Here is a 25,036-nt window from a genome sequence, read left to right on the forward strand (position 1 = left end):
TCACCGTCCAAGCCCCAGCTGATAAGGACCGCCATCCATGGCGTCGTGCACTTCCCAGCAGAGCTCAACCCACCTCCACCCCTTCACCTCCACTCGCTCAGCATCAGGCCACATCCTTCATCGCCTCCACCACCAGTGCCGGGTCCCGGGGGGATGACGTTCCTCTCAGCATACGGAATGCTCATCCAAGCCCATCGCAAAGTTTGCGATGATCAATGTCCTTAGCCGGGGCCCGAGCGCCAAAGATTTAAATCATATTGTCATTAAACTTTTCTAATGGTTTCCCTTTGTCTGTCTGAGTCTCTACAGATTGAAACAGTTTTTTAGGCGATTTGTCCTGATTTTTATTGCTCTGTATCTCTTGCCTGGTGGCAGCAGCTAGAAGAGACCATGGCCAGGGTGTGAAGAGTAATTTAAAATGTCCATAACTTTCTTGCGGAGCCTGGAAGTGTAAATCTGTTCCATGGTGCGGAGGGGGCAGCTTGTGGTTCTCTCTGCTGCCCTGACAACCCTCTGGAGCGCCTTCTTGTAACGCGTTAGATTACTCGTTACTGGGGGAAAAAAAGTGGTCAGATGTCAGTGACGCGTTACAAAGTAGCGTGTTACTGATATTGCTGATTTTAAAATACATGCACTGCTGAAGGGATTTCAACTTCAAAGTTTCTTTCCCTTTTCCGTAGAGAAGCAGGGGTGGGCACTCCTGGTCCTGGAGGGCTGGTTCTCCTGCAACCTTTAGATGTGTCTCTACTTCAACACACCTGAGTCAAATAATGAGGTCATCAGCAGGACTCTAGAGAACCTGACTGCAGCGGAGGTGATTCAGCTGTTGGATTCAGGTGTGTTGGACCAGTGAGACGTCTAAGAGTTGCAGGACACAGGCCCTCGAGGACCAGGAGGGCCCAGCCCTGGTTTAAGGCATAACGGCTTTAAAAGCACAGATATGAACAGGAAGCTGCAGCTCTGAGGGACAAACATGACACATATTTAGCAGAAACCAAAGCTTCACTCTTAATTCAAAGATTCATCTATGTCAGGGGTCTCAAACTCCAGTCCTCGATGGCCGCAGTCCTGCAACTTTTAGATGTGCCTCTGCTGCATCACACCTGAATAGAATAATTAAGGCTCTGGAGAACCGATCTACACAAGGTGGAGGTAATTAAGCCATTTCATTCCAGTGTTTTGTACCTGTGGCACATCTAAAAACTGCAGGACTGCGGCCCTCGAGGCCTGGAGTTTGAGACCCCTGATCTATGTGGACTTCGTTCGGCACAAAACAAACCATCACGAAAACAAAGATTAGACTTTGACAAAAAAAGGAATGTTTTACAGATCAATGCTACTCAGGAGTTCCAATAAAAATGTTCTGGAGATAAAGGATTTCTCAGAAGAGGACGTGATGTTTGAGTGCAGCCACCTGGAGAATCTACGGATAAAAAACTCATGAACACATGAAGTTTGTGATTCCTATTGATAAATAGGAGAAAACAAAGTTCAGGTAAGAGGAACAATTTTCTCCTTTTCACATTAGTTTGTACTTTTTTCTTCTTTTTAGCAGCAGGAGCAAAGGTCAAATGAGTACATGTAGAATTATTTTGAATGCAGTTGCTGCTTTGTTTCCCGATTCAGTGCAACAAAGAAGTGAAGATCTTTTTATTTCTGTTTGTAAAGTAAAGATTATCTGCTGAAAGGAAATTATTTTTATTGTCACGACAATATTCAAAAATTCCAACACACTCACGGATATTTTTAAATTGCACAACCAAGAACAGAACTCGCAACAAAAGTGCCTCAAGTCACCAGGTTGTGCAGTTTAATACGGTTTCACATACAGCAACTCCGTGAAGCCCATCTGAGGCGAAAACATGCAGACGATGCTTCTGTAGTTTGGATTATATTAAGAAGTGTAGAGTCGTCAACAGAACTTGATCCGAGCAACACCTGCCACATCCAGTCAGCAGGCGGACTAGTCAAAGTAAATAGACTCACCTTCCTGTAGTCAGGTGGGAGGATGCAGCATGTAGATATGTCGCTGTAAAACGTCACCCGGCAGGTCGCCGTGCAGCTCATCGGTCACAACAAAACCTTTGATATCTTCAGAATGTCAGCAGTTCAGCTCATTTTCATTGAAAACAACAACAACAACACAGTAAATGTGTTTTTCCCTGGAGAAAAACAGACTGCGTTGAACAGATGTTCTCAAATGTTTATTTAGGTCAGGGAATCCTGATAAAGACGACGATAAGAAAATCTGTTACCTAACCTTTTCGTTTTGCATGAAATTCCTGGATATGTGGTCTCGGAACAAATTTTATCTTCTCCTCTCTTTGCTGAACTGAGTTTATTTGCTTAGATAAAAGGCTTACATGGAGAACCTTAATCAGTAAACTTTGATTAAATAATTGGGGGGGAAAACTTTAATGTTGCTGCAATCCCCCGGGGTGCAAAACCTAAATTCTACCTATAATCTATTCATCCTCTGAGGTTACATTCTGATAACTAATTTTAGAGTTTCACTTTAAAAAAAAAAAAAAAAAAAAATTTAAACCGCCTTGCAGGAACCTAGCTCTTGTATTAGTTTGAAGATTTATTTTGACTGTAACTATTTACTGCAGTTTGTCAAATTAAACTCAATTTCATGCGGTAAACAAACACAAAGTAATTTTAAAATTTTTACAAACAAGAACCTAAACCAGTGGTGTTCATAAGTGCTCATATCTGAGTTGAGCATTGCCTTGTTTTACTAGTCGTACTTCAATATCACACGCTGCTCTGTGTTGGATCAGATCGAATAAAACCCAGATAAATGAGAACCAAGTCAGCGTGGTTTGAGAAAATGTGGAAGTTAAAAGGGGGACAAATATGTTTGAAAGCTGCTGTAAACTCTTCTGAAATGTCGACGGAAAACACAAAAGGAGCAAAGAGAACAATAAATCAAACTTTTTATTTCTCCATATAGAAAAGAATCAAGTTAAATAGTGAAACAGTCCATCGAAAAAAGGCGGCATCTTGTTTTCAACCGATGGTCCTTAATACATTAAGCTTTGTCCCAAAAGGAAAAAAAAATACTATGTTCACAGTAATAAATATCGAAAACAAAATCTTTTAGATATAGACATTATATATATATATATTTGTGTAAATATATATATGTATAGATAAATTCATATACAGTAAAAAGTTATTTTCAAGTTTATCAAACTGAGAAAAAAATTGAAATAAAAATGTCCGAAAACAGAATAATGATTGCATTTTGTCATTCCCCAAGGCATCGGTAACCATGGTCATTCAGAGTCTGTAATAAATAAAACGTGATCTAAAGATTGTAGTGCATCCCTGTAAAAAAAAAAAGAAAAAGAAAAAGTAGTGCAAGTTGTTTAATTCTTTGCGCAGCTTAATCTTGGGGAAAAAAAAATCTAACTAATCCACAAAAAGGAATGACAACAATCAAGCAGAGTTGGTTGGGGACCCACTTGTCTCCGTTCTGCATAACTTCCTCTGCAGTCTTGGCAGCCAAAAACATAATAATAATAAAGTGAGAGAAAGCTTTCACTTGTTTGAAACCATAGAAAATCATGAACAGAATTATTTGGCAAAAAAAAAGAAAAAAAACTCCTCTGGTCTTGCGCTTTGTAATAATAATAATAATAATAAAAAAAAATCTAACAAAAGCATAGATGTGATGCATAGAAATGAAATCACCAGCAGCAAAGAATAACTTAATGTGAGCGTTGTTTACCGTCATGCAGCATTTCTGAGATGCGACGCAAGGCAGATACCGTGGATGTGGCAAAGCGTGTACGACAAATGGAGACTCTGCCCGTGTTTGCACGTTTCCCTGGCTTCCTTTCCCCCTCGGCGCTGAGGAACGGGAGCGAGGGGGGGAGCTCCCATTTCCCCATTGTCTGCAGGATCTGGCATCCTGCTGAATAGCCTGGGGGCGGTAGAGGGTGGAGGGTGGAGGCTGGGAGGAGGCCCGGGTGTCTCCACACAAGCAACCTGGTCATTGCGTGCGGCTGTGTGTGCTTGGCTGAATAGTCTCAAACCTCGGCACCCAACTCGATGACCCCAGTATCAATGATGGGCACTAGCTTATCTTCCACCTGTACCAGCAGGATGGTCTTGTTGATGTGGGAGCGACTGGCTGGGTCTCGGCTACAAGGCAACCACCGGTGAATCACCTGCAGGGGGCGACACAGGAGGCGCGGCGGTGAGAAGAAGAAGCAGCCAATCATATTTATGAGGCAAGTTTGTAGAGGAAAAGGGAGTATTTTTTTATTTTTTTATTTTACGCTGGCCAGCTGCTAATGTAATTAGGTGACTTTAGTCAACTTAAAAGTAATGAACAAAAAACTAAAGAAAATAATTTAATCTTGCCTCTTATGTACGACAGAGTACTAGAGCCAGGCTAAGAAAAATAAAAGCTTTATTACGAGAATAAGTCATAATATCGCAAGAAAAAGTCAAAATAAAGTCATAATAATACAAGAACAAAGTTTACGTCGACATGTCAATATTTTGAGAATAAAGATGCAATAATATGAGAAAAAGTGTCGTAATAATACGATAAGACATAATACTGCCAGAGTGAACATACAATGATAACATTATAATATTACCAGAATAAAGTCATAATACTACAAGGAAAAGTAATATTGACAATTAAGTCAAAACAACAGGCTCCATGTGGTCACAGTCGTACAGTTGACTAAAAAAGAAGTAATCAATATTCTTATCGTCATTTTTATCGTTATCCCAATAGCACCACAAAATATCGTGATAAAACGTAAAGTCCATATCGCCCACTCCTAATTCTAACGGGAAAAATTCGGATTTTGTAGCTGAACAAAGTAACGTTCGCGGCCGACTTACATGACCTTCCATGCCCTCGACGGGGCTCCAGTCCCTCCAGCAGGTCCGTCCTGCCCTCAGTCTCATCGCCTCGTCGGGCCACAGCAGCTCCTTCCGCTTCGGCAGGTTGATGTTCTCCAACACCTGAGTCACGTCCACAATCTAAAAAACCCCCAGAGACTTCAATCAGAGCTGATAAATTCACAAACACACAAATCTGACAAGCATAACGCTAGAATGCCTTGTACTTAAAGGTGACCTATCATGCTTCCTTGAACAGTTTAAGTCTGTGGGCTATACAGAACATGATCATTACATATTTTATACAAAACCATTTTCAGATAATCAGACTTTATTCTGCTAACTTCTGTCTGTTTTGAGCTTTCAGAATGAGTTGTTTTAGGGCCTCTTGTCACTTCAAATCCAAATAATCTGCTGCTGGCCACGCCCCCCAACTCAACGTCTACACTCGCACACTTGTACAACCGTACGTCTTTGAAAAGCAGAAGGGGAGCCTCCTGCTCAACCAACTAGAATGTAGAAAGTTGTTTCTGGATGATAGGTCAACAGTCAAACATTTGTCTTTTCCAGCAGCCATTTCAAGTGATAAAACCAGTTGACCAAACATTCTGAAGCTCCGCTGGGGTTGCTAGGTAACGGGCAGTGCCTGCTGATTTGTGACGTTACTCTCTGGAGGTTTTTGAAGCAGTTCTTTTTCCAGACAACAAAGAACATTAACATATTACCGAAAAATGGCTCGGTGGGTTTTTTTAAGTGCTTGGTGTGTTTTTAGAAGCGCAGGAAACCCAAATGGACAAAAGAGTGCATTTTGCATAATACGTCATCTTAAAAAAAAAAAAAAAAAGTCCCAAACCTGGACTCTGTACGAGATGTCGTCTCTTCGTACTGTGGAGACGGTGGGGTTGTGCTGCTGCGGGTAGTGGTGGTGGCTGTGGAGCTGGCTGAGCGGGTCCGTCACGGCACTGCACACACCGTCGTTTCCCAGCAGGCCCACCAGGGTGTGACGCTTGCAGGGCGGGATGCTGTGGCTGGAGAGGGAGGAGGACGGGCCGGCGGGGTCGGACGTGGAGCCCAGCCGCAGCTGCAGCGAGGTGGGCAGCGTGCGCAGGGACAGCTGGCTGGTGGAGGAACGGCGGCAGGGCTCCAGGCCCGTGGCGGAGGTGCGCAGCGACGAATGACGGCTGCTGCTGTAGCGGTAGGACGAGGACTGGCTGGCCATGGAGGCGCGGGCCGGGGACTGACGAACCAGACCGGACTGAACCGACTGGGAGCTCTGGCTGGTGCCTGGACGCGGAGGTTCAAAACATATCCAATAAGCTTTGTTTATCAGACGTGCGAAAAGCCGGCGGCGTCATTTAATCTCAGAAACAGAACAGCTGTTCAGGGAAGGACTTGGAGAACATTAAGGAAACCGCGTTGTGAAGACTAAGGAACACAGATCCATCATCTAAAATTAGAAAGAATATCACCCAACAGCCCTACCAGCACATGGCCTTCCATTTAAAACGGCAGACTGGGCAATGAGAGCATTAATTAGTGAAGCAGCCAAGAGGCCTGTGGTAACTCAGGTAAAGGTTCAGCTTCCAGCAGGAGAACCCTGAACATTCAGATGGAGCTGCAATGGAGCAGTGAAGAGATGCATTGACACCAGCCCTGTTTGACCCGCTATAATCGAACTCTAGTTTGTTTGTCTTGAAAAGTCCGGTTTGTTTGGGGAGGTGTGAACGCCCAACGAACTCTGATACGGACCAAAAATAGCAAACCGTGCTTCTCCTAAAAGCCTAGATCTCAGTTCGGTTGAAGTGAACTCTGGCGCAGGTCAAATACCAAGCAGACCGGAAAGTGCTTCAAAAGCAGGAAGCCGACTGTGGAGCAGGGCATTCTGGGTAAGTAAAACCAAAACAATGCGCCAGAGGAAGAAAGGGCTCGTGGCCTTTTACCAAAGACAAAAGAGAAATCTTATAAATGCTCAAATCTGATGTCACTCCGTTTTTGTTTTCATTTCCTGAAGAAGGAAGTTGTGCACAATGTCTTTTGCAGTTTTTGTCATTTCCTTCAGTAGTTCTTGGTGCAGCGCCACCACAGGCGAGGAGGGGAACAGGTTGAGGTTGTTCAAAGAGTTTGGTTTGTTTGAACCGCACTGCCTGAAAATGCCCCCCCGAGGGCCAAAACTGCCAAACTGAAAACACATTTTATTTTATTTTTTAAAATCTTTTTAAGTTTAGCAGTAAATTGACTGAGTTTGATTTAATTTTTTCTGCTCAAAAATAAACTAAAAGTGGAAAAAACCTGCATTGAAACGACCAAACTGTAAATAAAGGTATAGTCAAAGGGTGTTTAATAACTGGCTCTTAACAGACAGGTAGTCTTGGTTGATTTATTTATGTCAGTGTAAGTTAAGTAGCAATGACTGGATGTTGGGTCACTCTTTTACATGTGCACTTTGGGCTATCAAAGAAGCTGGAAGGATCTTTGCATTCAGAAAGCTATGAAGCATAACCACGGCAACCAGGTGTTTTTTCTTTCTTTTTCTTTAACAGTTGTGTCTCAAAAGCAGGGGTCATTAAGGAACATTGCCCAGATACTGAGCTGTAAGACATTTATACAGCAACAGTCTTCAGTCAGAGGCCTCGTTAGATCCATTGCTAGACTGACTGCTACCAGAGATCCTTCCTGATCCTTCCCGCATCACAGCGACTCTTTGAAGACACTTGGATCATATGATTTACAACACCATTTAATTTCTCTTTAGAATATGTACAGTATTTTTTTAATTCAGTTATATAAAATTCCACTAAAAACAGTGGACTTTTATGTGTCAAACATCTTAAAATAGTCGCCTCACCTAGAGAATGGGGCTGGTAAGAGTGAGGGGGAGCGGGTCCGGTGGTTCCACCGTGTGACACCGAGCTTTGGTGAGAATCTCCTCCCGTCCCATTCCCGCTGCCGCACGACAACCCCCCTGCGTCCGAATCCTCGATGTTCCCTCCACTGTTGCACCCGGCACCACAACCTTTCCGTAACCTGCAAAGAAAAAGGCTTTGGGTCTCATTTTTACCCAACATATTTAACACACACACACACACACACACACGACTAGCACATCAGCAATGTTGTGCTGATGTGGAAGTGGGTTTTTACATAAGCGTCCCGAACCTGTGCCAGGTGCCGACGACAAAGTTGCGGATGTTGGCGATGCTGATGGGCCCTCCCAGGATGTGTCTGAGCTGCGGGTGTGTGTTGCAGTAGGAGGTGGTCAGCGGAGACACGTAGATGGGATACCCGATGGGCTGGTCGCAGGACGAGTTGATCATGTTCCGCAGGGCCTGCTTGGCGTTCTGGATGCTCCCACGCTCAGGATTTCTGTTTCTCAGGAACACCAGCTCCTGCTGCTGCCCGGCCCAGAGGCCCCGGACGCATTCCTTGTTCACCTGTCCCGCAAAAGCAGGAGATTCTTGTTAAATCGGCGTGTCGTACAACAACGGGTGGCTGAATCCGGTTCGAACTGGTGGCACCTTGATGACGCGGAAGCTGAGGAACCGGCGGTTGAGCATGATGATCTTGTACTCGTTGGTGCCTTCGTCCAGCACGTGGCGCAGGGCGAGGAGCGACGGGGCGTTGGACAGCACGGCGCTCCTCCAGGCCGGGTCGCCCTCGTGAGCGATGACCAGGTTCTGCTGGTGCGACGAGATGGCCTCGTAGAGAATAGCCGGCTCGTCGTACTCGTCGGGGGACGTGAAGTGGTCCTGCAGGAGAAACGCACCAGCGGATTATGAGATGGCGTCTCAGTTGAGCCTTACAACTTTTCACAAAATCATCTGTTTTTTAGGTATTTGTCAAAATCTGTATAAAATTAAATAATATGTGAAATGACCAAGCTCCTCTGCCTTCTCCCAGTGCTCCCAGTGCTAACTACACAAATACACCATTTGGTCAGAAACAACCGATCAGTCAGGAGGAGGGCCTTAGCGCTCCTCCTTTTCTGAATACAAACGTAGTATATGTTATTAGGGTTGTAGGTGATAAATAAAGACAAAGTACCATATAACTCTCAAGTTAAAGGAAAATATTTTTTCTGATAACCCTTACTAGCTAGCTAGCTACCAAGGATATCAGCTATCCCTTGCTAGCTACCCTAACACACCCTTACCAGCTACCTAGTATATACTCTCAAGTTGAAGGAAAATTATATTTCCAATAACTGGATATATATGGGGGTACATTTTAGGGTTGTTAGCAAGGGTTGGCTGACACCCCTGCTAGCTAGCTAGCTAGAAACGGTATTAGGTTACCTATAAATATTTTCCTTCAACTTGAGGATATACACTAGTTAGCTACCAAGTGTATATTAGCAGCTAGTTAGCAGCTGGTAAACTGAATCGCCTGGAGTCACAGAACTGAATGAAAAAAAAAACAACATAAAATATCCAAGATTAAATAGTCCTGCCACGACAGTATTTAATTAAAATGTTGTGAATGCAAGACATTTTAAGGCCTTAATTTTAGATACATGAATTTAGGACTTTTTAAGACTTTTTAAACCCTGTCACAGCCTCGCTCACCTGGTGTAATTTAAGAGACATTCGGATTCCAGGTACCACAACTTTCCTGAGCAGTTCCATGTCTGCGAAGATCCACTCGTCTCGCACGGAAGAGATGCGGAAGTCTCCTTTAAATAATGCATGCAGTCCATAAAGGAAAGACTCCAGATTGCTGAGAGGGAAATCAAAAAGAAGAGATGGAAGTTTAGTGTGTAGCAAAAATAATCACACCACTCAAACTTTTTCACATTTTGCCATGTTCCGAATACAATTATACAATTTTATTTTACTGGGATGGAATGTAATAGACCAATGCTGCTTTTCAATAACCGGATACACTTAATGTGGGTTTTTATACAGTAAATATTCTCAATTGGATTTTGTTCAGGACTTTGTCTGGGCCGTTCTACCACACAAATTTACTTTCATCTAAACCATTCCACCATTCAACCGTTAGCGCTCAAGTGTTGCAGAAGTATTCAAACAAATGGAAAAATGTTTGGATTTTTCAGTTTGTAAAATAGATAACTCACTATAATCTGCGGAACAGCTGCAATTGCAGTGAAATCAAATCACACACAACTGGATACTTTAAAAGTTTGTGACAAAATGTACAAAAGTACAAGGAATCCCCCTCCGGCTGCTGTTTAGCTTTTGAAACACGCAGCATGCTGCTCAGGCGTTGTAAATCATTCACTTGACGTAACAAAGACGACTAGACAACCTGGACATGTGATGCGCTGCCGTTCCCAGCGCTCTCCTTCCCAGGACGCACAGGCCGAAGCAGAGCAGCACGAGAGGCGAGTCTTTGTCACTGTTGAGTGGCTGCAGGACAAAGCAGTAACAGGAAAGTCCTGTTAGGCTTCATAGCAGGTGGAGCCAGCCGTTGTTTTAACGTCTGATCAAATCCAAAATGTTTACAACTGGATCAGATCAGGTGTGTTAAGCAACAAAGCGTTCCCTCTAATCAGCTTCAGCACAAACCAAAAAAAAAAAAAACCCAACATAAATCATACGCAGAAAAGATTTTAATCTGATCAGATGTATTTTTTTTGAGGCATACCTTAGCCCTTTGAGAGTTACAGTACTGGATCCATCCCAGGTAGACGCCACAGAAACTGTCTCTGGAGATGCCCGCCAGCCGGTGGTCGTAGTCCTCGTCGATGTTTGGATTAAAGGTGGGATCCAGGTCCACGTAGTTCCTCTCGCTACATCCTCGCAGGCCCTCTTTCATGGTCTCATTCGACAGCCATTCCTCCAGCTTGGGTGAAGCAATCACATAGTAGATGATACCCTGAGCCCAGAGAATGACAAGTTCAGATCTGTTCTCAACATTCAGACAATCAACTGAATCATCAAAGTATCTTCAAACAGCGGCTTCGCCAACTTAAATCTCCGACATTTTTTTTCTAGAAAGAATGAAATTTAAGACCTGCAGCACGACAGAAATGTACAAAAGAAAATCAAATATTTTATAGTGTCAAGCTTTTGTGATAAGGATGCATGTAGCATCGTGTAGCTTAGCAACAGCAGTGAGCGACTGGTGAACACGAACGTTGTCCAGCCAGCTGGCAATAAATTTACACTTGGTCGCAAAACAGTTAGCTGGCTAGCTTTTAGCTGGGATATATTAACAGCTAGTTAGCTGTGACCTGAACCGCCGTGAGTCACAGAACTGCGTGTGAAAAAATTTAAGAAACTACACATTAAAAATTAAATGTGTAGGACAAAAAAATTTAAGACCTGAATTAACATGTTTAAGGCCAAATAAATAAAACAATTAAGACATTTTGAGGGATTTTAAAGAACACTATGATGAAATTCAAGACCTGTGACGTCACAGAAAACAGCATGTTTTATATAGTCGTGCCACGCTGTTTTGATCAGAATGCATGCAGCGTCGCACGGGTGTTCAAAATGTCTGAAAATGAAAAAAAAAAACAACAAAAATAAACACAAATGAGAAAACCAACCTTAACATAGTAAGTGGTGAGGATGCGCCGCAGGTCAAACACCTGCAGCATGGAGGCGGCGCTGTTGTCGGTGATGCTGTAGCCCTCCAGGACATATTTGGTGACCAGAACCTCCCAGGCCAGCCAGCGCTGACCGAAGGCAGCGTTAAAGGACAGGACGTGAGGGAGGTGGCCCGGCTCGCAGCAGCAGCAGCCCTCGTCTTCCTCCACTCCCTCGGTGATGGCCTCCACTTCCCTCTGCTGGCAGTAAGTACCTAAGGGAAAAAACCAGAACCAATCAAAAATGCCCAAAATGAGAAGGAGAGTGATGATTTTTAACTTATGCTGTCCATAAATAAGGGGAGATTCCTTAAACTCTTAAACTCTGGTTTTTCTACAATAGGGAGCTAATTCCTTTTCTGCTGCACAGACTACTAGCTAAGCAACTTTTTCCACACCGTTTCACTATATTATGCTTTGAAACACAAAAAGTTGTTGGGTTTACAGATAAAGAAGCTGACAAGCTGGTGACTGTGTCAAAAGGTTCACAGTATCACATGCTGCTGGCACCGATCCGTTTCACCAGGTCCGCTATGTAGCACAAACGCTGGAGCTACATGACTCAGAGTCACGCTGATGAACAGCAGCCAGGTGTGCTTTCCGCTGCAATAAAGCGTTAAACTGAAGTAGTAAAATCATTTATTCAGTTGTTTTTATTTATTTATTTATTTATTTATTTTTTTAGCTCATTTGGATCTAAACTTGCTGAGTAATTGTTAACATGTAAGTTATTTTTTAAAATCGTAGAAAGGAGAGAAAACAACAACAACAGAAGAGCTAGTAACCAAAGAAAGGACTTCAACCATTATTTTAGTAATCGATTATTCTAGCGATTAATCAATTAACTGGCTAAAAATAATCAGCAGATTTTTTTTTTATTTAACCACTTAAGTCTTGCTTATACAATAACAGCACTCAACAGTAATACAGTGGAGAGCTGAGGTGTTGATTATTTTTTGAATTAACCGATTAATAAAAGTTTTGTCTTTTTGTTTGTATACAGTTTTTGAACCAGGTGAAGCTAAAACTGCACCACTTGAGGAATTTTGGGTAGAAAACATTTAGATAAAGATTTTTTTCCCCCTTACACTCAAACATATGTGTTTTGTTTTTTTTTGTACAATTTTGGTTTAATTACTGCTCTGGCACTGTTGTTCTTTCAGTAAGTGGCCGTTTTGTTTAAGAGTCCAGTTAATGATTAATCAATCACTTAATGAGTCGACAATTATTTCAGTAATCGATTCATTCGTGATTAATCGATTCAGCCCGACGTCTGACTCATGAGAGACGATCGGAAACTGACAGATCGAGTGTTTGAAAAAGTTTCCTCACTGTTTGCTGGTGCACTTTAAAGTAAAATCTGAGTTAAATTCAACAAACACAGCAGTGCACCTAGAACAAAATGGCCAAAATAAAACAACTGTGGTGATCCAAACACAACCTACTCCTTTCAATTGTTGCTACTAAAAGTGGTTCTGGAAACTAATGAATCATGTGGCGCACTGAGTTTTTTCCCAAGTACAACTTTTATGCTTCAACTCTATCCTTGTTTACAAAATAAAGCAATGTGAAATCTGTGACGCACTCACACAGTTGAGGTTGGACATCAGGAACGTTTTTCACTAATCACCTTTTCTTCCTCGTGAGTCATTCTTCCGTCAGATTCGCCGTTATTTAGAAAACCGGCATCATTTTAAAGGCCACAACGCCGCCACCAAATCTCCAGCCTCACCTCTGAACTCCAGGCCCCGGAGCTGGAAGGTGACCAGGCCGTTGCCGATCTCGACGAGGTGCACCAAAGCGTTCAGGTAGTCGGACGCCAGGATGAAGCAATCCCCAGTGCTGAAGTTCCCCCAGCGGCCCAGCAGGAGGTCTCCACACAGGCTGTGCTGCAGGGAGCGAGTGAGATGCTCGTAGAAGATTGAGTTCAAGTTGTTGTCGTCCGATCCTGAGAAAAGGCGAAATGAAGTCGAGATTCAGACGTCGCATTTTAGAGGCTGCGCTAAAAAGGTAGGGGTGTGTAAAAGAGGCCTTAAAGCGACAGCACCATGTGTTTTCGAGGCACCTACTGCCATTTTATAGCACAATTAAGTAACAATGTTGCCATCAGTTGTTCTAAAAATGCTGCATGTATTAAATATTAAATTTGACTTTGTAAATTAACGCTTTGATATTAAAAACTCCCGCTCTTCCGGAAACTCCGCCTTCAGGAAGTCGTCGCAACGTGGCTCCTCTACTAACCCTTTGAACAACGTTTTTATCAGCATTTCTCTGGGAAGTAGCTCAGCAGATGCTCAGTTCCAGCAGGTGTTTGCTAGTTGCTGCTGGCTAGTCTGAAGGAGCCGAGTGGGGACTGGCGGAGGAGGGATACCGTGTGAGGCAGTAGCTTGGAAACTGCAGCTCCAAGGAGGAGCTGCGTCTCGAAGGCGGCACTCGCTCGGTCTCCCCAGGGGTTTTGCGCAGCTCAATGGTTGTCACTGGAGATTAAAGGATTTCTCAAATATGCAACACTCCAGGTCTGACTTTAACGACATTAGAAATTGCTGTAAAGCTCAAAACAGTCAATTTTTACATAACACTACCCCTTTACAACTTACCTAGCTTTTAGTAACGCAGTGTGATCTCACACTGAGAAACGCAAGAATAGTTTTATTACATTCAGCCAATTATATCTTTCATTCATTCATTGGGGGAAAATTTTCATGCTGATATCTGAAATCAATTTAAATTGTTCCAAAGATGCACAGAGTGGCAAGGAAGGTAAAAAAAACATATCCAAAGCTCGCCGTTTGAGAACTACTTTAAGCCTCACGGTCTGTCTCTGTCAAGATTTCTGGCAACAGATCAACGCAAAACAACGACTCACCTGGATTTCTGTCGAGCTGAGAGGCCAGCCTGGTGTTCGAGTGATCGACTCTCTTGGTGCTGCACAAAATAAAATAAATAAAAAAAAAATAAAAAATCAACCACCTTAGAAAGGCGTAGACAGGAACAAACAGGCGCCGTCTTGGACAGCGTCGCCTACTTGTAGTCTCGCTCCCAGAACTTCACAGGCCGAACATAGGAGGTGATGAAGATGGCGCTGCCGAGGAAAGGGTTGAGGGGAGTGGAGAAGACCGTGGACACCACAGCCTGGACAAACAGCATGGCGGAATCTGGGCGAGCTCAAGTCAAGGCGCCGTGACGACAACGCGCTGAACGAAGCGATTATTGAAACCGAACATGTCAAACAGCCGGGCGCAGGGCCGAAGGATACGAGGCACGGCGAAGGGCTGAGCGAAGGCGTGGAAGGCTGAGCCCCAGGTGATCTGCCACGGAGCGATGTAGGTGTAAACAAAGTGCAGCTTGTAAAAAAGCTCCCACAACTGCAAAGACAGAGAGGGAGAATAAACACGTTCTGTCCACCAACACGGTCCCAAACGAACACCTCCAAAGTCGTGGCGGATTTCGATTTGCTGCCGCTCACCTTGCTGAAAACAATGGACATGAGGAAGAGGTCCAGCAGCAGCGTCTCGGACAGATGGCGGTAGTCGAAGGTGAAAAACAGGACGGTGAAGAGGATGGTGACGTACTGGTAGGTGGGGCTGCTGTAGCTGGAGCGGAGCAGCTTCAGGCCGGCTACTGTGATCATCAGAGCGCCGACTCTGGCACAGCAAGCACCAAAAAAAAAGAAAAAAAAGAAGATTTTACTGCATTTATTTTGAGTAAATTTACTTCATGTGGAAAGAAATGCCACGTAAAGAACACAGTTGATTTTAACAACGTCAGTCACGCACAAGCTTTAGGAAGAAGGAGGCCCACGGTTGTACTCAGCAGTCAACCTGAAGTTCTCATCCAGGTAATCGTCCCGGTAACCACTGCGATGAACGATAGTATCGTTGCTTTGAGGCCATTTTCAAGTAACATTTCGAAAATGCCGCAATGATGCAAGTTCGCCCTGTTGTTATACAGACACCGAAGGAACAATCTACTCAAAGTTGTGTCAAATCTATAAACGCGAGGAGGAACAACTTTTCTGTGAGGTTTCAGCTGTTTTTGACAAGAAAAACAGAAAGTCAAGGATTACTAATAGAAAATTTCTAAAAATAAAAAAAAAACCCAAAAACAATCAAATTACAAAATTGGAACATAATCTGTGACCTTGTTGTTTTCAATTAAAAGTTAAATTAACATTTTTTGTGATCTAATACTATAGCAATAAAATATTTGCTTTTCTATTTTTTTACTCATATGTTACTAGGGTTTCTGATAAATGCGTCTAAAATAAAGCCAAACGTCGTACATCCCATTGCAAATGTGGTCGCAGACAGACAAAACAAGCAGTAAAAACACATGAACAATTCCTAAAAATGTAGACTGCTCACTCTGTGTCAAGTTTCTTTGGGCTGGCGAGTTCCCTGGCGCTGCCGCTCAGCTCGTTGAGGATGACGAGAGGGTAAAGGATGTTCTTTTCCACAAACAGCAGCCACACATGAAGCTTTTCAAACCACATGACATGAGCCGCATCTGAGAGGAGACAAAAGGTTCAGGGTTCAGCTCGGCGGGACGGGACGGGCGGGACGGCCGAAACCCGAACCGGCAGGTCAGGCATTTCGAGAAAAATAAATCATTACGAATAAAAACGATCGAATAAGAACTACAGTCGCTGCGCCCGTTTTTAAAATGGCATACCGCCGTACTGTGAAAGTGTTTTATACTGTTCATTTCTTCTCCAAGTTGTCCTGCTTTAGCTGACTTGGCAGCAGCTGGTCAAGTAGGGGTTTTTATTAGGGGTGTCAGGATAAAGGGGTGAAGACAAATGCACACTGGTTCTTCATTTCTTAGCTGGAAATAATTTTGAAAAAAGGTGAAATTTTCACATTTCTGTTTGTTTGTTTCATTCATTTACAGTTTGAAATGAACATGTCACATGCCGACATAAAGAAAAGTTTTGGATGAAATGGAGAAGTTTGAAGAAAAAACATCCTGCATAGTCCACCTCTTCTTTCAGAGGTCGATTAAACAATAGTTTAAACAACTAAACGTCAATCTACAGCTCTGGGGGGGAAAAAATGAAGAGACCTCTGATTTTACTCCTTATAGAATCAAATGTTTGAGTAAAATTAACATTGAGGAGAAGCAGCGTTCAGCATCTGTGCACCACAAATTTGGAACAAACTTCCAGAAAATTGTAAAACAGCTGAAACACTGACTTCCTTTAAATCTCGACTAAAAACCCACCTGTTTAGGATTGTATATGAAACCTAATCAATTACAAATTTAATGACGGAACTTGGCTTAATGTCGTGTTTTGGTTGTCGATTCTACGTTGCAACTGCACAAAAATCAGTGAGGGACGGCGGAGTCCCAGAGCGAATTTCAGTGACAGAGTTGTACGGAGCCTTTGAAAGGCTGTTTCCATGGTTTTAAACTGTGTGATTGTGAGCGTGAGTGGGAATAAAAATAGCAATAGATATTTTGTTCCATATAACACAGTAGGAGTGAAACAGGTAAACATTTTATGGATACAAACTCGACTAAAAACCAACCTGTTCAGGGTTGTATTTGACATCAATTACAAATTTATTGACGGAATCTGACTTTATATTCTGTTTTGGTTGTTGATTCTATGTTGCATTGTGTTTCTGTGTTTGATTTGATGTAAAGCACTTTGAAATGCCTCGCTGCTGAAATGTGCTATACAAATAAAATTTGATTTTATTCTATGAACCACTAACAACATGTCTTTGAAATTCAAAGCAAAAAATTTTGTATTTTTTTGCAGAAAATGAGAAATGGTTCAAATAATGAAAAAGATGCAGTGCTTTTTTTTTAATACTGCAAAAGAAACACGTTTCTATTCATTTAGAAACAACAATGCTGATGTTTTAACTGAGGAAGAGTTCAGGAATCAACATCTGGTGGAACAACCAGGAGGTTTTCAACAGGGTTCAGAGCTGTAGATAAATGGGTCTATAAACACAAAACAGGCAACGAGTATATGTGGAAATAATAAAAATAAGAAAAAGAATCATGAAATTTTAATAAGAAAAACTGATCTGCTCTCTTTGCTTTTTCATATTTCTTCCATGAACAGAATTGTACATTGTCCCGTCGCGACTGTGCGACTCCTCTGCACGGCGCATCGCAGAAAACTTCTATATACTTCACTGAAACACGTGGCTGTAATTTCATAAAAAAATAAAAATAAAAAAAAAAGGGTCAAAGTTTTAGGGAGCGCCGTCTGCTCACCTCTGACTTCAAACTGGTAGTACTCCTTTGTTTTGAGCAGCGGGTGAGAGAAGCAGTACCAGGGCAGCTGCTTGCGAACTTGTGGGAGCAGGTAGTGGGTGAGGAGTCCCACCGTCCCCAGCAGAGCGTACAGGACGTAACTGAGGAAGGGCTGAGGAGAAAACCAGGCCGTCATCAAACCGAAAAGTTACATCCTCTCAATCCGAACACGCAAGCAGAAACAGGGGCTCAAAGGTTTTGCTCCTCGGACAAACGGAAGCCTAATAATCACGCGAGACTTTGAAAAAGTCTGCGGCCATGTTGCGAAGCTTTACTCATTTCCTCCAAAAATCATTGACTTTAGTTTTCAGAGCTAACGTTTTTACCGTACCTGGAGTGCTATGAACACTGTGCTGACATGTATGGCAAAGTAAAGGACAGCAATGACCACACAGACAATCAGGTCCGACTGCAGGCGCTCATTCTACACATTTGAAAAGAAACATCAGGCATGAGATGAGAAATTGGTATTTAACCAAATGTCATGTAGCTGGTCTACGCCTAACCAGAGCTTAGAGGGCTCAGGATGCCAGACTCACCACCGAGGCCCTCAGCTTGTCCGGCAGAGGGTCCTGCACCTCAGACAGGGGGTCCTCTGGGTTCTTGTCTTTTAGATTTGGCAAAATCTTGGACTGTATCAGTGAGCTGCGAAGTAAGAGGAGAAAAAAATTTTCTTCTCGTAACTTCCCGGGCACAATTCATTTATATAGTTTTTTCCTCAAATGTCATTATTTTTTATCCCAAACTCCACAATATTACAAGTACCCAGTTGTATGGTTAACATAAAAAAAATAAATAAATAAATAAAAAATTCACTAGTTCAGCAGAATTTGTTGTCTTTGTTTATTGCTTTAAAAACTGCTAGTTAGTCTTTGAGAGATATTTTTGTAGAAAATCAAACAAAAAATAGGTGACATACATATTACCACATACATGTGAGCACATGGAAATAAACAAAGATGGACAAAAAGTTTGTCGTCTGTTAGCGGATGTCGCTGGTGCGTCACATTTACAGGCGTACCAGAAACACAGTACAATGGTTCCAGCTCAGGACTTTTGTTTGTTTAAAAAAAAAAAGAAAAAAAAGAAGACTAAAAGTATAAAACTTTTGAAGACGTTAAAATCTAGTTAATTAATAGTACTGTCTTAAAGTCCCCGTCTTAATATATGATTAATCTGCTGGATTATACTTGAGTGGTTTTATAATCATCTGTCTTCGTAATGCGCTCAAAATATTTTATCATCTTTTGTGATAAGCAAAAGATGGGTAGAAATCCATTTGTGTATTAATAGAAAAAGTAAGGACAGTGTGTAGGAATAAAAGCCAGATGGGGGCGCTGCTGCTGCAGCAGCCGATACAGTCACACTTCTATATCACTGCAAAAGTCACTGCAAAGGCTAAAAAAACACTTAGATAATTAAATTCTCATTCCTTAACCTGATAAAATAATGATTTGTATTTTCAGACTAGTGTGTCAAAATCCAGCTGACAGAGAAACCAGATGTTTTAAAGCAAGCTCCTAAAAACACGTTAATATTTTTCAGCCATGGGGGAAAAAAAAATAAAAATCCGAGGCTTACATGAGGACAGAGGGGTCGCTGCTTTGCCGGCTCAGGTGGTATGACACTGCCACCAGGAGGCCGCAGAACACAGAGAACAACACGGGGATGTGGTGCGGCTCCCAGGTCTCCTAGAACGACGACGAAAGCTTTGCTTTTATGTCACTTTAAAGATCACACAAATAGATGAGAAACCAGCCTACTGACAAGGGAGGCGGCTGCCATGTTTCTGCAACAGTCCACCGTTACGTCTTGCTCGGCTCTTACCTTGAGCGCCCCGTAGCAGAAGCCGTAGAGCAAGGCGACGGTGACGACGCTGCGCAGCGTGCTGTACAGCGCCGACAGGAGACTCGTGCAGGCTGTGGAGAAAGAGAGAGAGGAGAGAGAGAGAGAGAGAAAATAAAACAGCAGCAACGAGACGACTCTGACAGGAACCAGGCCAGGAAGAGCGCTGCTATAAGGCCTCCCTGTGTTGCAGTGTGTTGGGAGTGACAAAATGTGTGAGCGTCATCCCTCCGAGGCCACAGCCACTCACCGTTGCCCCCGAACACATGGACGTCCAGCTGCTCGAAGAGGTACATGACGAACGTGTTGACTTGTGGCAGCAGCCCCACGAAGAACACGATGGGGAAACAGAGAGTGAAGACTGCAGGAACACACACACACACAAGGTGACTTTCAGTGCTTTCTGCATCTGGACTTGCAACACAGCAGATTTTCTGACATGATTTAAATTATTTTATAGCGGGAAGTGCACCCACCAATGACGAGGTCTCTGGCCGACGCCAGCAGCAGCGAGCTGGTGAGCGCCACTCCATACAGGGTGAAGCGGGACGAGGTGATCCTCAGACTGCCGTAGTGCAGCAGCCAAATGAGGCCGCAGCACAGGCAGAAGTAGACCGGCCGGCTGTATGCTATGATGCGATTGTGACCCTGCAGGCATCAAGGGGAAGGATCACGGTCTCGGACGTTGTCCTGACGCCGCCGGGTGTTCAAGAGAACGGCGGCGTCGTTCAGAAAAATAATAACACAGCGCGCACGGGATCGGATTCAGAAAAAAAAGCTTCCATCCACATAAACCGGCACAGAGCAGATGCTATAAACGTCTAAACAAATAGGGGGCAGTGCAGCGCAAACATAAACCTGTAGTTGTAGCTTTGCGCAATCAGCCAATCAGATTGCTTCGAAACACCCACGACTTCCTGTTGGGCTTATTTTTTTTTGTTTGCCATAGCTAAATTTATACATTACGTGTTCATTCTGGACACTAACAAAGTTACAAAGAGCTAGGCAGCAAATTTTTCTGGACAATAAATTGTTCCAGAACTTATTGCGATAAACGATAATATTGTTGTTTCCAAGTAATGCACACATTCTCAAAGATCAATAAAGTTTAGGGCGTGCTGTGGTGGCGTAGGGGACAGCACGAACCACGTTTGGATGCCTTGAGTCCTCAACGCCACCGTCGAGGGTTTGATTCCCGGACCCGACCGACATTTGCTGCATGTCTTACCCCCCTCTCCTGTCAGCCTACTGTCATATAAGGGACACTAGAGCCATAAAAAGACCCCATGGAGGGAAAAACAAAAAAAGATCAATAAATAAAGTAAATTCTATTGGAACAGTTCTTTTGGAACTGGAAAACATTTTAAATATTCAAATTAAACCAAACGGAAACAACAAATAAAATGAGTTAATTGGTCTTTTTGGTCAAAATAGGTAGTCTGATTAATCTGCGTTATGTATTAAAATCTTAATATTAATCTTGGGCGTTAATATTACCAACTCTGTTATATACTATATATAAAAGTTCAATATGTATTCATAAAGGCACTTGTTCAGGGATTCATGCAATTATTCCAAAGGAAAATGTGATCAGAGTCACATTACATCTGTTCCCAGGGACAAAGGTCATTTTCGTGCCAGTTTCCGTTGGAGGCAGTGACCTGCCGTGCTTTTCACACACGAAAACTTTTTGAAAAAAATTATCATTTTCTTTTTTTACGTCATGATCCAAAGTCCTGAACGTCAGCTCGGGGAGCGGAAACGGGGACAACACCGGCGGGTAGCGGGAGAGAGAAAGTGAGACGCAGACAAAGAGTGAGAGAGTGAGCCGTGGCCTAAACTCTCAGCAGCTATTTAAAGCTTTGCGCCTGCAGCTGAGTAAGAGCTGCATTAATAAAAGACGCCGTTTCAGAGCAGCCCTACTGATGCAAGGGAGGGAGGCAGAAGGGGGGGGGACCCACAGAGGAAAAGCAGCATCATTTTCCAGAAGCCAAAAAATAATAAAAAAATACAAAAACTCCCACTATATTATAAGTACAGGTTGTAAAAATGATCAATCCAGGCAGAATTTCTGCCTTAAGCACAGACGTCACTTCATCTGAACTGGTTCAAGATGAGCTTTCAGAAGTTTTATGTAGCGTAAAACAAATGAGGAATAACTACATACGTGTCGAGGCGAGGAGGAGTCCGGCTGAACGCTCTGGAAATAAAGAAAAGCAGAATAAATAATGGAAGGTAGTTCATACGCTGTGAGCAAACATGCAGCTCTCAGAGGTTTTCTTTTCTATTATGTATTTATTTTTTTAACATTTCTGACAGAGAAAGAAAAGCCCCCCCGCCCCCCCTCAGGGGAACGCCGCGCTTTCATGTTCTCCCCCGCCGCGTCGAGACGAATGAGAGCAGCGTCTGAACTCCTTCCTTCCAAAAGCGGCTTCTCCGTTTCACCTCCTTTTTTCTTTTCTTTTTTTTCTCTTTTCTTTACTTTCTTTTTTTAAGGTCAAGTCGACACAATGCTAAGGCTGCTGGCTGAGTGAAGCGCGGCTCACCTTCAGCAGGGAATACTGGCAGCTTGCGATGACGAGGCAGAACTGAAAGACCCAGATGTCGGTGAAGAAGCCGTGGACGAGGAGCACGGAGCCCAGGAAGGCCACCAGGACGGCCAGCACCACGGCCAGGACGTTCTCCAGAACCTCGCGGTTCCTGGAGCGACGGCGAATACAAGTGCAACAGCTCGTTTCAGTGCGGAGGAAAAATGCATTTTCTTTTAAATAAGACTGAACAAAAGAAGGAATAGTGACGCAGGAAGCAACAAATCATGGGTCAGTGAGCTGGAGAGGAGTGAGAAAGAACATGCTCTGGACTTGGGCTGCCGTTCATGAAAAGTTCATTCGGACCGACGGCGGGAGAACAATGCCTGTCGGGAACACAAATTGTGTGTCGCAATTTATCCCCAAAAGAGAAAAAAAAAAAAAAAAAAAAAAAAAAAACTACAGAAGCAATAAAGACAAATATTTAAAAAAATAGCATGAAAAACAATATTAATAAAAAGATAAATCATGAATAAATCAAACATGTAAATTCATAATTCAAAACGGCCCAACGACGGGACCCTGAGGAACGCCTGGAGAACATTGGAACGTGTGATACTGGTGATGTTAACGTCAGATCGATGGTTCATTCTCTCAACTTCACCATGTGGTCTCCAAACATTAAAAAGTTGAATTGACTTATGAAGAACTTAGTTTCAATGTTTCCTGTTTATTAATATGAGAAAAAAAAATTTTCTTAATTTTCCTGTAATCAATCAATGAGAATCCATTTGTGTTTTATGGGTTTAAATAAGAATACGTATGTAATCCTCAAATTTGTTATCTGTCTCGACAACAAATTTTTTCTTGACGATAAATTGTCCCAGAAGTTATTGCGATAAACAACAACATTGTTGTTTTGAGATCATTGTCAAGTACTATAATGGTAATGGAATATTAATGCAAGAGCACGTTCTCAGAGATCAAACAACGTTTAAATTCTGATTCATATTTAACAAAGGAACTGGAAGATATTTGAAATAGCCAAAATAAACAAACAAAACAATAGAAGCAAAAAACCCCAAAAGGAATTATGAAGTCTCTGTAAACAAAAATTGTCTTTCAAGGTAAAGTCTTCAGTCAGCGCCAGACTGAGGACGTTTATCATCTAATTTTTGTAGAAAGAGAAAAACAACAAATCATGCAAACAGAAATGACTTGAGGTCTCTTGGATTTACCGCGCGATTATAATTGAATCGTTGCTTATTGCAGCAGGCCTACGAAAACCAAAACCTCTTAACCGTTCAGTGCTTTCGCAGATCGAATGAATCCGTTCGCTCGTCTGAAACTCCAATTTCACCCGACACGACGTGAAACGCGGGCGGGAATAAAGACGAGCCCCACCTGTCGAACAGCGCCAGCAGCGTGAGCCGGTCGAAATGCAGGCCGACCCACAGGAACGGGAAGAGCCAGAGGCGGTAGTACTGCTTGGCCTTGCCGGCGGGAGCGGAGGCCGCGGCGCCGTCCTGTCCCGGCGGCGCGTCCTGCAGCTCCGGGCTCAGGTCTCCGTCCTGCTGCTCCAGCAGCTCCGGGTCCATGGTCAGCAGGCGGTTCAGACGGATCTGATGGAGGGAGAACTGTCTCGTGGTCAGCTGCAGTTCCCTCAATCTGCGTCTAACGTCACAAACTCAAGGAAGCGCGTGACATTTTCCCGCAACCCCCTTTCCCCAAAAAAAGTGCTGAAATTAAAACCTCTGTAAAAAAAATAAAAATAAAAAAATAGTAAAAGTGCTTTTTTTTTTTTTAAGGTGGTTTGACAGAATGTTGTTACTTTAAACCTTACAAGAACACAGAATAAAAACAAAGAGCGCATTTAAAGAGGCTGTGAAACCAGCATAAGCAGACAAATTTCCACGTGTCACACAAGGTGATATGTTTTGGTCTGCCTCCTTTAAGTCCTCCGAAACACACACACACACACACCACACACACATCATGCTCTTAGTTGGTTACTCACCAGGTCGTGAGGGTAGAAGCGAACTGAGGTAGAACTGGAGAGGTGGGAGTCGGTGTCCCTGCACAAACACCAAATGAAGAAAAGCGTCTGCAGATCCTGGTTTTCCAATGACATCAAGATAAAAACAGAACGGCTGGACTGTTTTCAGCAGTTTTATCCTGGAGGGGGGTTTCTTAAAGTGTAAGAAAAAATCAACTGATGTATCCCCAGAGATAGATATAAAACACAGATGCTAAATAAAAGGTGCTAAAATGTTCAACTTTTCAAACTCAGAAGATTTGAAACTCTTACGTGTTTTTGTTTTTATTCTTTTTGAAACAATTTCTGAGATTATTCTTAAAATCTCTGAATTTTTTTTTTTTTGTTTTTTGCTAATTTTTTGACTTCTCGAACATAGAAATTTTCAAAACATTTTCTGCAATTAATCTGAAAATGTCAGAAATTTTCAACTTTTTGAACTCAGAAATGTCCGACTCTCTCCGGGAAACAATTCTCCGGATGAATCTCAAAATTTCAGAGTTTTTGACTGAAATCAAAGACTTTTTTCCCCCCCCTCTCTCTTTCTCTCTACAATGGCCCTGATACGCCGTCGTAGTCATGAGAAAAAACGGGACAAAAATGAAAATAAAAATTGTAACCAAACTGCTTGGAAAAGCCAGGAAGAGCTTAAGCCTCTCAAGCCCAACTTTCTGAAATCGAAATTTACCACAAGTTGTTGGAGGCCCGTCTGGTTGCGGGTTCAAAATTGACCAGCGACATGTCGCATCCGCCGGCCTCGGACAGGGAGGGAGTGAGCTTTCCTGGGAAATAAAAAAAAACAAAAAAACAGTCAGGTTTATGTTTGCATTCAGAAATGACTAATGCTTTGCAGTAGTCGCTCTCGTTGTATTCCCGTTTCTTAATGCGAGTCTGGACTGAGTTTAACGGCGTTTTAATCGGATTGTGAAAACGACT

General features: G+C 42.9%; 1 protein-coding gene across 3 annotated transcripts in view; it reads right to left on the reverse strand.

Annotated features, from left to right (window-relative positions):
* Positions 1-2,918: 2,918 nt before the first annotated feature.
* pcnx1 (pecanex 1) overlaps positions 2,919-25,036 on the reverse strand; it is a 45,183-nt gene continuing 23,065 nt past the window's right edge. The window contains exons 9-36 of one of the 3 annotated variants that reach the window (XM_044142260.1): positions 24,789-24,882; positions 24,083-24,140; positions 23,470-23,702; positions 22,084-22,237; positions 21,705-21,737; positions 20,014-20,185; positions 19,788-19,898; positions 19,520-19,611; positions 19,274-19,383; positions 18,232-18,337; positions 18,024-18,116; positions 17,654-17,804; positions 15,787-15,928; positions 14,889-15,066; positions 14,679-14,787; positions 14,448-14,577; positions 14,289-14,347; positions 13,155-13,370; positions 11,384-11,637; positions 10,474-10,704; positions 10,135-10,235; positions 9,432-9,582; positions 8,385-8,615; positions 8,026-8,300; positions 7,715-7,893; positions 5,723-6,153; positions 4,870-5,010; positions 2,919-4,178 (exon numbers count right to left, since the gene is read on the reverse strand). In XM_044142260.1, the coding sequence (XP_043998195.1) occupies positions 4,038-4,178; positions 4,870-5,010; positions 5,723-6,153; positions 7,715-7,893; positions 8,026-8,300; positions 8,385-8,615; positions 9,432-9,582; positions 10,135-10,235; positions 10,474-10,704; positions 11,384-11,637; positions 13,155-13,370; positions 14,289-14,347; positions 14,448-14,577; positions 14,679-14,787; positions 14,889-15,066; positions 15,787-15,928; positions 17,654-17,804; positions 18,024-18,116; positions 18,232-18,337; positions 19,274-19,383; positions 19,520-19,611; positions 19,788-19,898; positions 20,014-20,185; positions 21,705-21,737; positions 22,084-22,237; positions 23,470-23,702; positions 24,083-24,140; positions 24,789-24,882 (4,376 nt within the window). In that variant the 3' untranslated portion in view covers positions 2,919-4,037. Of the gene's footprint in view, positions 4,179-4,869; positions 5,011-5,722; positions 6,154-7,714; positions 7,894-8,025; positions 8,301-8,384; positions 8,616-9,431; positions 9,583-10,134; positions 10,236-10,473; positions 10,705-11,383; positions 11,638-13,154; positions 13,371-14,288; positions 14,348-14,447; positions 14,578-14,678; positions 14,788-14,888; positions 15,067-15,786; positions 15,929-17,653; positions 17,805-18,023; positions 18,117-18,231; positions 18,338-19,273; positions 19,384-19,519; positions 19,612-19,787; positions 19,899-20,013; positions 20,186-21,704; positions 21,738-22,083; positions 22,238-23,469; positions 23,740-24,082; positions 24,141-24,788; positions 24,883-25,036 lie in introns of all 3 variants that reach the window. The other 2 variants (XM_044142262.1, XM_044142263.1) reach the window with 2 other exon arrangements.

The sequence above is a fragment of the Gambusia affinis genome, linkage group LG16 (genome assembly GCF_019740435.1).
Source record: "Gambusia affinis linkage group LG16, SWU_Gaff_1.0, whole genome shotgun sequence".
Classification (NCBI taxonomy): domain Eukaryota; kingdom Metazoa; phylum Chordata; class Actinopteri; order Cyprinodontiformes; family Poeciliidae; genus Gambusia; species Gambusia affinis.